The 14,564-nt window shown below is 41.3% G+C and overlaps 1 protein-coding gene across 2 annotated transcripts; it reads left to right on the top strand.

Annotated features, from left to right (window-relative positions):
* Positions 1–192: 192 nt before the first annotated feature.
* On the top strand, positions 193–13,896 carry inka2 (inka box actin regulator 2). 2 transcript variants are annotated; one of them, XM_080892148.1, is made up of 2 exons: positions 193–591; positions 10,707–13,896. In XM_080892148.1, exons 1-2 carry the CDS (start codon positions 520–522, stop codon positions 11,958–11,960), a joined length of 1,326 nt encoding a protein of 441 aa, XP_080748274.1. In that variant the 5' UTR covers positions 193–519; the 3' UTR covers positions 11,961–13,896. The 2 variants fall into 2 exon arrangements, with proteins under 2 accessions (XP_080748274.1, XP_080748275.1); XM_080892149.1 differs by lacking the exon at positions 193–591 and adding an exon at positions 9,434–9,689.
* The last annotated feature ends 668 nt before the right edge of the window (positions 13,897–14,564 follow it).

The raw sequence follows: 14,564 nt of genomic DNA on the forward strand, positions 1-14,564 counted from the left end.
AGATGGTCGGTCTCTCTTTTGAGCTGCTGTGGACAGTTCTGCTCGCGCATAGTAAATGATGGATCCGCGTTTTATCCTGGCTTGAGAGGCCCTGGGAGGCTCGCTCATTGGAGGAAATTGGATGGCCAACGTAAGCGCTCCTCTTGAATGAGAAAATAGCAGCAGGGGGAAAAACAGACTGAGCAACACACACGACACTGACAGCAGCCAAGCAGGGGCCACTGAAAGAGAGAAACACGGACCCAGTCTGTTGGTGCAGCCACATGAAGGAGCTCATTATCATTTTTGTATTATTTATTAATTTTTTTGGAGTAAACAGATTTTCGTCATCAGGATTTAAACCACGAGATTCGCGTCATTTTGAGCCGCGCGCGCATTCCTCGGCAGGATCTGCGCATCTTCAATTGCCAATTGTTTTCTGCTCTTCTTAAAGCGTCAATAGTCATGTTCGAGCAGGGACTGGCGAAGCGGTTCAGCTGAATTCCTGTCTTTCAAGAAAAAAGAAAGAAAGAAAGAAAAATGGAACAGCGGCTCGCCAAACAAGAAAGCAAAAACATGGATGCGTGTCTGAGGCGACTGAAGCAAGAGCTGGTAGGTTCCGTTGTATCTTCTTGTGTTGTTACCCTGGACCGCTGTTTTACTTTATTCGTGTGTATTTTGAGCATTTTTACCGCTTATACGCGTTTTACATTAAATATTTAACAATTTTCACATTTTAAATTTAGAAATGTCGCTTTATTGCGCCCTATGTGTCCTGAAACATTTCTACATTTCCAAGTCTAATATTCTGGAGTCTAGTTTTCAGCTGAGGGTGCATGTGTGTCTTTTTAAATCGCATTAATCTGTGTGGGCTTAAAGCTCTGAGCACACCAGAGGCATGTATACATTTCCCTCCTCTCTGTCCACGCATCTGGGACAGATGTTTTAAGCTTAATGAGCTCAAGACAGTTTTTTCTTGTCATAAATACTCTGCGCTGGGTTATGGATTCTTGAAAGAAAGCGATTTAAGGTTCACACTATTCTTGGTGCCTTGTAGTAAATTTAATCATGTGTTGCAACAGACTGTTCGGAGCTCCAGCTCTCACAGGGGAGTGAGTGAAATTGGCAGTCACATTGAGTTTCATCACGTTTCCATGCTCTAAATGAATTTGTTAGACTCCGTTATTTAATATTTTCATGTCTCCTCTCATCTACCATGTTTGATGTGAGTACATTTAGTCTGCCATTTCTTTCCTCTTCTTTGAAATGTAAAAACAAAATCTGTAAGCTTCACCCTCGTGCCCAAAATCATCTGGCAGTGACACACTGTAGACCCATTTTCTGAGGAGCCTTAACTGGCACAGATTTCATTTGGAATCATCTTCAAAGCAGCGACTGATTCCCCCCCCCCCCCCCCCCCCCCCTTTTGTCCAGCCACTGGCCTGCAGAAAGGCCTTGCGTGGCTGCATGTTTTGCAGCTTAATCTGCTCTGTGACTTCATGACTTGCTGCTCCAAATTAGCCACACGTCTGTGAAGTGGCACTTGAGATTTAAGGGGAGTTGACGTTGATGCCAGAAGGACATGTTGTGTTAGGGCTGCCACATCGCAGTTTGGTAACATAATAGAAAAAGTGTCATGCCATGCCGAGGATCAAACAGGAGAACGGGGAGCAGATGCCAGTTAAAAAGCTGAGGCAGTCTCCCCCTGCTCTCAAGACCATGTGGGATGCAATCTGTTGTTCAGAAATAAGGGGTGTCTATGCCAAGGTTGTCACTTTCCTTTCCACTGTGACTGATTTTCATCCAGTGTTCAGTGGAGAGCGGTAAAACCGGCTCTATCAGCAACACAGAGATCACAAACATCTAACAGTCGACTTACAGCTGTGATGCCGAGTCAAGCGGCTCCTGGACATCTCTTGCGAATTTGTGGCTTTGAAGTCAGCAATTTTGGACCATACCAGTTACGCATGTTTTGGAACACTTACTACAAACAGCATGACCTTAAATCATTCCAAAAACCATTTTGCATGATGTTTTGTTTTTTCCTGCTGTGTTTTCATTCATTTCCATGCAGCATAAAAGCAACAGAACTCGAGCTACACAATCCATCACAATCAACATCAAGTTCGTATTCACATTTGTCATTTGTTTGCAACGCAATGAGTGCAGACTGATATAACTGCATTATAACACTATTTTCTCAAAAACAGCACAGAAATGTAGCTTTCCAATCAAACCAGATATCGCTTTCACTTAATTATAGCCTCTGTGTTTATGGTATCTATTTTCTGTTGGGAGAAGTTTAGATTTTATCCCAACCATTCAGCAGGGAGTAACTTTTCCATCTTGCCAACATTATGTCCAGTCAGAGCAGAGTTTACTTTTATCACATAAGTCAAAGAAATATGCCATTTCTCTTTCTCTGTGTTGGGTTGTGTTTAGCAGTATCAGCCTTTTGTGTGCGTTTTACTTTTTTTTTCTTACTTTCCATCTGGAATTGGAAGAAAAAAGTTGGTAAGGAGCGCAAATGTCAGTTGTATGAGGGCTGGAACCAGGCTAAGTTTTAAATGTCTGCTAGCTGTATGTCATATTTTATAGATATGAATGAAAATAGGCACAAGCTGGTAGAAAAATGCATGTAAGAGCTTAAGCTGATTGTGCATGTCTTGAAAAATGGCATGCAGTGAACGTTACACACAAGGGCAACTGAATGGAAGGAGCAAAAATAATAGTATAGTCCCTTAAACCTTTACCTGATATATTCTAATACTCCTGACTAAAAAGTTACAATGAAACAAGAAAATCTACATAGTTGAGTTTGTTTGTGTCTATAGCAACAAAGAAGCCTGAATGTGGCATTCAAAGGCTATACGAAAGTCACGTGAATGCCAGCATGACTTCAGTGTTTCACGTTAGACACACTGAAACCCAAACCCTGATGTCCTGTCAGCTCTACAACAGGAGTGTGATATGAAAGTGTGGGCACTGTGTCAGCGGTTGAGGGTGTGGGTCCTTGTGGGAAGTACAGACAGGTCACACTTGAAAGTTTGACCCTCAAACTTGAAAAGCTTGGGGTCTAATTTCTTCAACTGCTGACCATGTCCATCACAACAAATCCATTAAATATCAAACCTGACAGTCAGGTATATAGCACCATCTGTCTTCCTGTGTGACTCAAACTGAAAACAGTCGTTTAACTTTATTCTTTAAAAGAAATACACGAGTCCTCTGAAATCCTGAGGATAGACAGTAATAACAACAATGAAATCATTTCAAACCTATGCATGACTCATGATTGGTGCAGCAAACAGACAGTCATGACAAAGAAAACGTAAGCTCTTCCTGCCTACTTGATGTTGAAAATGCAAACGGTGACACGTCTTTGACTCACATTGTCTAAATGTAGGGTTCACACCTGGTTAGCAGCGTCAGACACTAAAACATAAATCAGAGCGTTTCATATCATCGCCGCTGAAGCCGACTTCACATGCAGCGTGCCCCCTTTTTCTCTTTCACACCTGAGGCGAATTTCAAACATGACTGTCACCTTGGAATTCAACACCAAAGCCAGCAACCATGAAGTCATGAAATCTGAGAGAAGTGCACCTGAGTGCCAAGCCTGTTGTGTCTTCTGGAAAGTTCTTTGTTACCTTTTGGGCGTTGGAGCTGAAAGCTGTACACAAAGCAGGGTTGTGGCTTAACTTTAAGCCCGTTTGTTTTGTGGCTCCCCCTGTGGCTCCCGTTCTCCAAACTGCCCTTCCTTCCCCTCGGCTAAAATTGGACCAACTCTTGGTGGCAGCTGTGGGGTTTGCGTGGGTGATCATTGTGTTTGAGACTGAGCTACAAACCTTTAACAAAGCCTGTTTATCATTATGACTCTGCACACGTAACCGGCTTTTTCATGGTTCACAGAATGGAAAATGAAATCACTGCCCAAGATATCAGATTTATTTTGGCCTTTTTTTTTCTTGGATGCAGAGTGAACAAGTTAAGTTAATGCTGCTGTTGTGACCACACGTGCAATCCTGTTAGTGTAAGATCAAGTCCTGACCTCCTTACCTTATACGTTCACTGGAAACAACGTGTGAGGTATAGATCGGTATTCTCTATGCTCTGACCTTTGCATTACATCTTGTCTGACACTGTTGAAGTTATATTTATAAATTTGTTCTTTTTAAAAATAACATATATACAGCACTGAGGGTTCAGAACAAACCACAAATTGAAACATCTATTATCAAACAGCTGTTCATCTTAACAACAGCTGACACCTCAATATTAGAATTTAAGATTATGTTTTTCTCTGACCTCCAGATAAAAGTAACTCCAATACATTCGCTCATCTTTCAGCTCTGTTTTGATCTTTACCATCTCCTGAGGGATTTGACCTTCCCCTCAGCAGTAATTAGCCTTTCTGTGTTTACTGTCTAGCCAGTAACACTGACAGTCATTCAGTAGAGTAAGTTTATCCAAGGGTTTTGGGTCAAAAGTGGTCAAAAGCTAAAAACAAGATTTAAGATATACTTCTCTAGATCTTCTTGATGCATGCTCAATAATCCAGGTAAGTAAATCTCCAAAAGTTGATTCTGTTCATCTGGACGTAGCGTTTTGTGGGAGAAACATTTCGTCACTCATCCAAGTGACTTGGATACGCTACGTCCAGATGAACAGAATCAACTTTTGGAGAATTCTCTAGATCCACTTTCATATTACAGAAGTCGGTCATTATAAGCATTTCCAGTATTTTAAAAATGAAAATACAATATAAAAAATACTGAAGATGAATTCCTTTAAATCAAAACGACATTTATGACTTAGCAATCCAATACAGTACAAGTATAAATATCCAAAATGTTTCAAATTCCAAATTGAAAAACTGTAAATAAGCTGCACATTTTTAAATGGCTTAAAAAAAACACTGCATTAAAGGCTTTGCACAGCCATTCACTATCAGTTGAAAAATGTACTAGATGATGCACACAGAAAAAAAACCCAGCATCAGCAACCACATTTATTTTCTTTAGGAAATGCTTGTGTGATTTAGCGCTCCTTTTGATCTTAGAGGGGGGCTGAGAATTGGATGAGCACTTTCACTGCCCCCACACGAGGCGCTGACGTCAACTCCTGTGCTATCGAGCTTCTACGTGACGATTATTGCTTCCAGTGAGGAGTTCCCGCCAGGACAACAACAGATTGGGTCCCAGACCGTCTCCAAATATCATCTGCCAAAGATGATGATATGGATCCTAATCATCCTACATCTCCCACGGCAGCATAAATGAGCCCAAGCAGGAAACAAGCTATTAAACCACCTCCCTTTTTCTGAAAAGGTCATCAGGGAGTCTTTGTTGGCCAGCAGGACCTACAAACAGTTATATTTGCTCTCGACTGGTTCATTTTAAAAGTTGTGGTTCACCTAGTTCCCCATTTTCATTTACCCCTAAGTGTTGCAGATAGTTTTGCTAAACCATAAAGAGACAGCTCTATTATCTGAGTAGGGAGGAGAAGCAAAACATTTTCCTAAAAATGAGAACATCTTCTAAAATTAAAGTACAAGAAGGCTTTTATGTTTATCATTCACACTTCTTCGTCTCCTGAATGCGACCCGGAGGACATACGGGCCAAACAGAGTCACCATATAACCTTTTTTTTGTCAAAGAGGCATTCATTGCCATGTGCATAGTAATTTATTTCTTTCACTAAATGCTGCGCAGATTTATTACCCTCTTTATCGTGACCTCGGGGCCATCCACAGCAGTTCAGCCACAGAGACCTTGTGTGTATCCCCCAGACAGAGAACCCATTCCTGTCCTTGACCCACACAGATCACCATTCATATTTAATTAGGGGTGGAGGTGGAGGAAGGGGAGTACACACTATAGATGCTGCTGCTGGTCAGCGCCTTCCAAACAGGAAGACCTTTTGGGTCTGATAACCTTGGCCTCCCCCCTTCAGCTACTAACAAACAACAACAGTGAATGGCCTGCATTTTGTAGGCAGAATAGAGCACTGGTTTGTTTTTGATTACTTGTTTGGGTTTATTTTCCTCCTAATAATCTGAACACAGCATCCATGCTCTAAAAAAGTACACTGACTTCGTTCTACTGAGGCAAGTCTGGACTTGCGTGGATGTGTGAGCTCAGTGTGTTTGCACAGCGCATTTATTTTTCCCTTCATAACTGACATGAGGTAATACCGAAACCATGATCAAGGCAGAACTTGATCTTGACAGACAGCAGAGCAGGAGCACTGATTTATTTATACTTTGTGGTATTTAATTCACTTGCATGTATATTGAATGGTTTTCTAGAAGCGTCTTCACAGTTAGAAAGATCTGACATGTGGCTCTGAAATAAAGAATCACCTATAAACTTTTTTTTAAAGCTCTTAATTAAATAGCCCACCACTTTTTAATAAGCTTCTATTCAGTATTAGATGAAGGCTGCCAGCCTTTGTTCTTAAACTCTGAAGCATTCAGCCCTTGATTGGCAATTATGTCTCCTTGGCTAACATCACTGCAGCCAGAAGAGAAAGTAGAGGGTTTTGGGGGGGATTAAATGTTTGTCTTATTTTTTTCAAATTTTTCACATTCTCAAAGAAATGCATACTCTCTCGATTAAATAAAGGGAAAAAAGAAGATTTAACCAAACTTCACAAGACTGCATTAATGATTAAAGTGTTTCTGGGCAGTACAACAATTCCCTGCAGCGCCAATTTCATCCCAGTTCTCTTGTTAAATTAGATTAGACAGACATTATTTCTCATCTCCGTTTTTGTCCTTAAACCCTTAAGGTACGCGTGTAGGTCCTCTCAGGTCTGCCAGGCCCTGGGCTGATTCACACATTGTAAAAGTGAGACATCTTAGGATTTCCGTAACATCTGTGTCTAAACAAGAAACCGCCGCAGGACAACATTTTTAAGTCACTTTTGGCATTCTGAGTAAGATATCGGATGAGGGATGAAAAGGCTGACATATTTGGGCCACAAAGTTCAGCTTTGAAATGGCAGCGGAGTGCCTGGAGTTAGTTGGCATGTTAAAGGTAGAATAATAGGGTTTGGCTTACTGCTGTTCCCCTGTTTGTTCCCCAGAGCATAGTATGAATTATTAATATCGCCTTAGAATAGAAATGCCAGTAAACAACACTGTGTTTTTAAATAACTGTGGGGAGTGTCTGCATTTTAGGGATAATGGAAAAGTTGCACGTGAATGTTAAACTGCAGTGTTTGAGGTTAGCGTGTGTAAACAGGTGCAGCTCTTTGAGTCTGCATACCTAGAAGATGATATTACAAAAGCAAATTTAATACATTAAAGCAATCCTGATCCTGGGATAAACTTTACTGAAGGCTCCAAAAATGCAATGATAAATACATAACTCCCCTTTTGCCTCAAGTCTTGTTGACTTTTCTTGTGTAAGAAAGTAAACCGTAATTATGCACCCTTTCCCAGCCTTTCCCAGGACGCAGACAATTACAGCTAATGAAGTCAGCCATATGTGAAAGGCACAAAGACAAGAGACAACCTTATTGTGCTAATTACATGTACCTTCACTTCCTAATTTAGCGAGCCAGCGGGAAGCTCAGAGGCCTGTCATCCCCGCATGTGCATTGATAGGCCTATTATCTGATCTTAGAGGTTATTCACGCCCGCGTGCATCTACTCAGCCATATGTCGTGATAAGCCAAGTGTTTTAATGCAGAGATTTACTGCTGATGGTAAAGGATACTGTATTGGTGTCAAAGCCAGGTCACTGTGCTTCAAGTGTATGTAGACAGTCCAAATTGGATGAATGACAAACATGTAATAAACCAGTGTTTCAATGAAGAGATTTTTTTTTTTGCTCTTTAAACTTTATGACACTGTGAGCTAATATTTCTATATATTATATATATAGAAATATTATTTTCTTTCTTTTCTATATTAGAAAAGAAAGAAAAGGAAAGTTGGTCTATTTTATATGTTCATTAATAATTTAAGAACATAATATGCAGAATAGTTTGCAATAATTAAATCACTGCATCTGTGTGACTCTGTTTCTCCAAAAATGTTTTGATATGGTTAAATTTTGTAAATTCATTATTGAAGTTGTGCAAGTGCTAAATGAAAGCAGAGCAGATGTTGTCATATTTATAATCCATCCATTCATTTTCTTCTGATTATAGAGGTGGGGTACACCCTGGACAGGTCGCCAATCTGTCGCAGGCTTAACTCAGACTCACATTCACACATAGGTCTAATTTAAAATTACTGGAGGGCTCGGAGAGAACTCGTGGAGACACAAAGGGCCCAGCCAGATGGTAGATTCGAACCCAGCTCCCTCTTACTGTTAGGCAACAGTGCTGACCCCCATGCCACCATGCTGCCCTGTATTTATTCTGTGCATGAAAAATGTCTAGCACATGCACTTTTGGTGAACTTGCAAGTTCACCAAAAGTGCATGTGCTAGACATAGAATTTTGCTGTCTGCTCAAGCAGAAAGGGAGCATGCTCCCTTTCTGCTTGAGCAGACAGCAAAATTCCTGTGTTGCAGACATTTACAGACATGCAGAAACCATGAACTTCCTTTAAGGGTCTGCACGGTCACTGGAACTCCAAGATGCTGCACTTGGACACAGTGGTGTCTAAGCTAAATGGGGCATGCGGACAGGCTCTCCGTGACAACATGCTGATGTTCAGTAGGTTTAAATGTTAATCGCATTCAAAACGTTTTCTGAAGCTTTTAATTAACAGTGAACATACTCTATAAGGCTGAGGCTGATGTGAACAGCGTGGCATGGTTGGTTATAAAATCAGGACATATTAAAAATTTGACATGTTGGTAGCTCTGCAAGTAATTAACTTCATCCTGTGAAGTAAATGATGTGCCAGATTTAATGACAATCAATCCAATAGTTGCTGAGACATTTCTCTAAATGTAAACATGGTGCCAGAGGAATGGCCAGGAATTGATGTCACATTCTGGGATGAAGTAGTGGACTAACAAAGTGAGGACTAACTTTAGCATATTTTGAGCTAGCAATTCTGACTTTTCCATACATTTCACACATTTTTATGCCTTGTGTTTTACTTTTTAAATCAAAATGTTGTCTAAGAATTTGTCACATTTGTCAATTTTCCCACATTAAAAAAAAACTCATATCCCTTCTCACACAGTAATAAGAAGCTTTGATTACGATGCTGTAATGCCAACTGCACTATGCAGCAACTTTTCCCACCCAGGATCAGCATAATCACTGTTCCCTGGAGATCTAAGTATCGCAGCCTAATTTTGTTGCACCTACATCCAACCTCCTGCCCTCTGCATCCCCTTCTTATGTTCTAATGGTGTCATTCATAATTAAATCCATCAACAGTTTTCTCTTCGACATCTAAACATATGGCAAAGGATTCCCCCCTGTTTGCCCCCACCCTTTCCATCTCTGCTCATATGGCTGACTCTCACCACCCCTCTCGCTCCTTTCATTGTTATTCCGTTTCCGCCTGAGTGAGTCCCCCCATCCACCCCCTCACACACACACATTGTATTTGGGGATTATAGTCTAGATGGGCAGTGGTGATTGGCTGTCACTCCCAGTGGTGTCCCTCCATTGGAGGGGGATACATATAGAGGCAGTCAGACTGATCCATTTGAAAGGTGAGAGACAGTGACGGGCTGACTGAGGTGCAGCCAGGAGGATCAAAACCTGCTGCTTTTTTTAAATTTTATTTTAAGGTAAGGTGTAGGTTTTTATTACAGCTGCCTGTTTATTCTCATAGTAGCAATTTATTTTATTTGAAGGCTTAAAGTTTAGTTTAAAGGTATTTGTTTTTGTTGGTTGACTAAGAGCATCTTCTATGGAAGTGTAGTCATGTTCATCTGAAGGTGTGCTCTGCAAGATTTTCACCAAAATTTCCCGTGAACTAATTTTTCAAAATTCCTTGCATGCTTCCTCGTGTCTTTTCACAGATGCTTTATTTTTCATTCATCAATCAGTAGCATGTTATGAAATCATAGCAGAGAAACCTATAATATCTAAGACAGTTATTCAGAGGGCATGCAGTGATTCAAGGCTGGAAGTTAAGACACGGGTTAGGATGCTGGCTCTGGGTTGTGTGGCTGCCTTCAGGAGAAGACAGTTAGTCCAGGTCACATGACGCAGGCTTTCAAACAGATGAGAACAGGAAGAGAGGCGGAGGAGGTTAAAAGCAGAGAGGATGATTACTGCTGCACAGAGAGTAGAACACACGAATACAATGGGCTCAGAGGAGAAAGCAGATATGATAAATCAAATGAAAGGAAGTAAAAAGGAAATTATAGATGGTTTTTTTTTTTAAATGAAAGCAAGTGTGTTCTACAGCTGTCACTAGTTGGATTCTCGCTCATACGCTGGCCATATGGGACCCCAGCCTGTCATCCAAAACTAGGTCACATGACCACATAATTAAACATACCCTAAAACCCACAAGTGAAGAGATAAAAAACAGGCTTAGTACAATAACTTATCTTTTTAATAAGTTTCTTTAGCCTGCTCCATTATTCATAAGGGGGTCATCGCAGTAGATAGATCCATGTTGAATTTAGCAAATTTTTTACCAGGGATAATAACTGTTAATATTTGCTGGAATGAATGACTGTTGTCAGTTGCTCTTGTGCAATGAGATTTTTTTGTCTGTGTGTGTGAAACACAAATGTAAATGTGAATACCGCTATCAGTCCTTTATCTTTATTTTTCTCTCTGTCTTTCTGCAGTTATCCATGAAAGAAGCTGGAGATGGCCTCCATGCTCAGATGAATTCAATGATGGGAGCCCTTCAGGAACTCAAGCTCCTTCAGGTCCAGACGGCACTAGAAAATCTTGACATTTCAGGGCGGCCTATTAACCGGGGAATGCCCCACACGGCTTCAACTGCTGCTGCTGAACCACCAGCTGCAGCAGCATCAGCTTCAGGAGAGGATCAGAGCCGCTGTATCAGAGAAACCATGTCTGAGGAGCCCAGCCCGAATCACATGCCGAGTTCAAGGCAGTCTTTGGAAAGCAGAAACTCGACTAGTCTATCAGAAAACAGAAGCAGTCTGGAAACCTCATCCTCCTCGTCATCCAGCCTAGAGAGCGAGAGTGAAAGAAGTCAAAGAAGTGCACGGAGCTCAAGAAATGCAAGAAATGCAAGAAGTGAAACTGACCTGGAGTCTATACCGAGAAGGTGGTCAGGATATACTGCCCCTCAAGTGGACTTCTGTGGACCAGTTGTGGGAAATCCTCCACCAGAGGCCTACCCTAGCCATCCCCGTCCCCGTCGTGCACAGATAGTGGACCTGCCTGGAATCCTGTACAGTCTCTCAAGAGAGGGTCCTTCCTTAGATAGCGACTACTCCCAAGACAGCACAGATGACGCCAGTGACTGGACTTCTTCGCTCATGAGCCGCTGTCGCAACCGTCAACCATTAGTTCTGGGGGACAATGTATTTGCAGACCTTGTGGGCAACTGGCTAGACCTGCCTGAGGTGGACAAGGAGGAAGGAGAAGAAGAAGAAAGGGCAAAGAGGAGAGAGGAGAGAATGGATGGTGGGACAGAAAGACCAGACACCCCAGCTCACCCTCTACGCCTCAGCCGCTCACAGGAGATCTGCAAAAAGTTCTCATTCACCACAAACATCTTCAAGAAGTTCCTGCGAAGCGTCCGGCCTGACCGGGACAAGCTGCTCAAGGAGAGGCCAGGCTGGGTGGCTCCTGAGCTTCCAGAGGGTGACCTCTATAAAAGGCCGAAGAAATTGCTTCCCAAAAGTTCAAAAGGCAGCTTTTACCTGCCGTTCTGGGCGAATGGACAGCAGGGCAAAAGCAGCACATGTATGCATCTTCCAGAGACAGAGAGGAACCACCACCAACACTTGCACCAGTTTTACCAGCAGCCATTTGCAGGGATTTATTTAGACAGAAGGCAGCCAGAGACTGGTCTGGAGAAAATGCAGCCCTTGTTTGACTACAACACAGCTGTGTGGGTCTGACAGCGAGTCTCTGGCCAACAGACTGCCAGTGACGCCAGATTGAGCGTGTGACAGGTGCTGTAGGATTTTGGCTGTGATAAAGGAGCGTGAATGAACGAGAGGCTTGGACACAGTTAACTTCCAAAAATGAACCGCTAAATTCACACCCACATCGTGTTTCTCCTGCGACTGAGAGATTATCAGGGCAACATTTCGTCTGACAATCCAAAAACCCAGACCTCGCTTGATGTGTCCGTGTGAGTGTATGCTGCGATGCATCTGAGAAAGAATGAGACTTTTTTAGGGTTTATGCTGCAACTTTTGTATTATTCAAACTCCTTCACACGTGTGCATGTATGACTGGATTTTCATGTTCTCCTAAAAGACGGTACACCATTCTCAGAATGTCACTATCAATTTAAATCTTTTTAATGCAGACTTTTTCCACTTCTGCTCTACAGGACACACTTCTTTGCACTTCTTTGCATCTATAAATAGCAACACCAACTGTTGAATTGCATGGTTACTGTTTTTATAAATGATGCTACAAACAGCTGTTACTGAACGCACTGCCACTATAGAGTCCTCAGCTTCCCTTTTATTTCCAAAACGGCTGTAACAACCTGGAAACTCATGACTACATGAACTCGTCTTGTTCACCTTTGCTCAGGGAGCGAATGCCACACAGGAGAAAGCACTGCCACATTCAGAATGGGTTTCCAGTATATATATTTTTTTGTCTTGCTTTAAAAGCATAACAGCAATACGGTGCATGACTAGTTCAAACTTTGTACATTAAACTTTGAGATCTGTCCCTCGTAATCAGAAATGCTGTGGTTGCTGTCATGTTGGAAGCACTCTCTTTAGTTCTCTGCTATGTAGACATGGCAAATGTTGAGTCAACCAAAGTCCTCGTGGGCTGCTATGCAGAGAGAGGAGGGGGTAAAGATGGCACAGCCAACCCCAAGTACTGACTAACTGACAGCCATCTGGTACTCAGACATTATGTAAAGTATGTTCGCCACAAGCTTAAAGATGCAAAATGGGCTTCTTTAATCCCAGAGCTTTGTGAATTAACTGACTGTGTTATATACTGTATATATGCAGGCGAATGCATTACAGGGCTGTAACAGATATAGGACCCATAATCTGTGAAAGGTACAACAAACTGAACAGGCTAAATGTACAGAACATTGTACATATTTGTCATCAAACAGCAGCAATAAGACTCATTTACTGTAATATCCCATCGCATGATTTTCATTATTCTGCGCAGATAAATGTCACCATAACAGCTGATTGTGTAAACATTGCTACAGCTCTTGTACTTAAACTACAAACCAGTGAGGTCATATTTAATCTACATTATTTATTCTATTGTACCATAATAAACAGTTTCAGTATTTTTCATTTCAAGCAGAACCATAACAGTTCAAATCAAACTATAGCTTCCTTCACAAACTCCCTCAGGTCACAGACGACACTGCCCACTATTGATTCTATTATTAAGGGACCACTGATATGCAAGGACAATCTGATATTCTTAACTTAATATTAAAGGAAAAAAACATTATTTTCACTCAGTTTTTGATGTGATACCAGACCAATAATCTTAGCCAGCAGGGATTAGGCCTCAGAGGTGGTTTTGAGTGTCTTGGCCAGTTGATCCATATGGTGCTGTCTCTGTTTCAGTAATCAGGTCAATACATATACTGCACAGTCTGAGGGTTCAACACACACAGACAGTTTCTTCTGCCAGAAAGTGCAGTCTGAGATGTCATGACACGTAGTACATATATGTAACTGTAACATTTATTTCTTCCTATTAAAGCTGTCTTCTAAGTGTAATTCTCAGCACTGTTGTTGATATTTTTCATCGAGGTTCTGCGAACCTTCAGTGGTGATCTTGTGTCATGTGCACTGTAAAACTGTCACTGACTCTTTGTAAATTAAATCTGTTTTCAGAATGAAATGCTGCTTTTGTGCATCAGTGTGTTCGTTTGTGCAACATCTTTCTCTACTGTAGAACTGACATGGAAACTAGACATGTTTGGGAAATATAATTACAGTCCATGTAAATCTTTTCTGGTAATGCTAACTAATACATTATGACACAGTAGTTATAATATATTCAAGGCAATTAATGAAAGGGTGTGTCGCAGGAAGAGGAAACAAATGGAAGATTCAAGAGGCATTAATTTGTCCAAAACATAAAGCAAACAGCAGAAATCAAACTAATGAAAGGTAAACATGATCAAGTTCACAGACATTCTGCACAAGAACACTAACCAGCTCAATCTGGAAAGACACAATAGGCAACAATGGAAGCGGAGACAACTTGGAAACTAGATACAGCTGAAATTAATTAGGGAAATGGCACACAATAAAAACTAAAATAGAAGACATGAGAGAAAAATGACTACCAAAATAAAAACAGGAAACCACTTCCACAAAGACAGAAAGTTAACAATAAGGAAACACGGGGAGGCAAAATAAACTAAAACTCACACAATCAGATTTAAAGTAAAATTACAACTTTAACACACATAGAAACTGGACATCAAAGGTTAACAAAATGGTAAATGGCCTGTATTTGTATAGCTTTACACTACATTCAGTCATCCA

The sequence above is a fragment of the Rhamphochromis sp. 'chilingali' genome, assembly GCF_963969265.1.
Source record: "Rhamphochromis sp. 'chilingali' genome assembly, chromosome: 9".
Classification (NCBI taxonomy): Eukaryota; Metazoa; Chordata; class Actinopteri; order Cichliformes; family Cichlidae; genus Rhamphochromis; species Rhamphochromis sp. 'chilingali'.

Coding starts and splice junctions, on each gene's coding strand:
- inka2 (XM_080892148.1), top strand. CDS start 520: ATGGAACAGCGGCTCGCCAAACAAGAAAGCAAAAACATGGATGCGTGT. Junction 592..10,706: donor GGCGACTGAAGCAAGAGCTG/GTAGGTTCCGTT, acceptor GTCTTTCTGCAG/TTATCCATGAAAGAAGCTGG.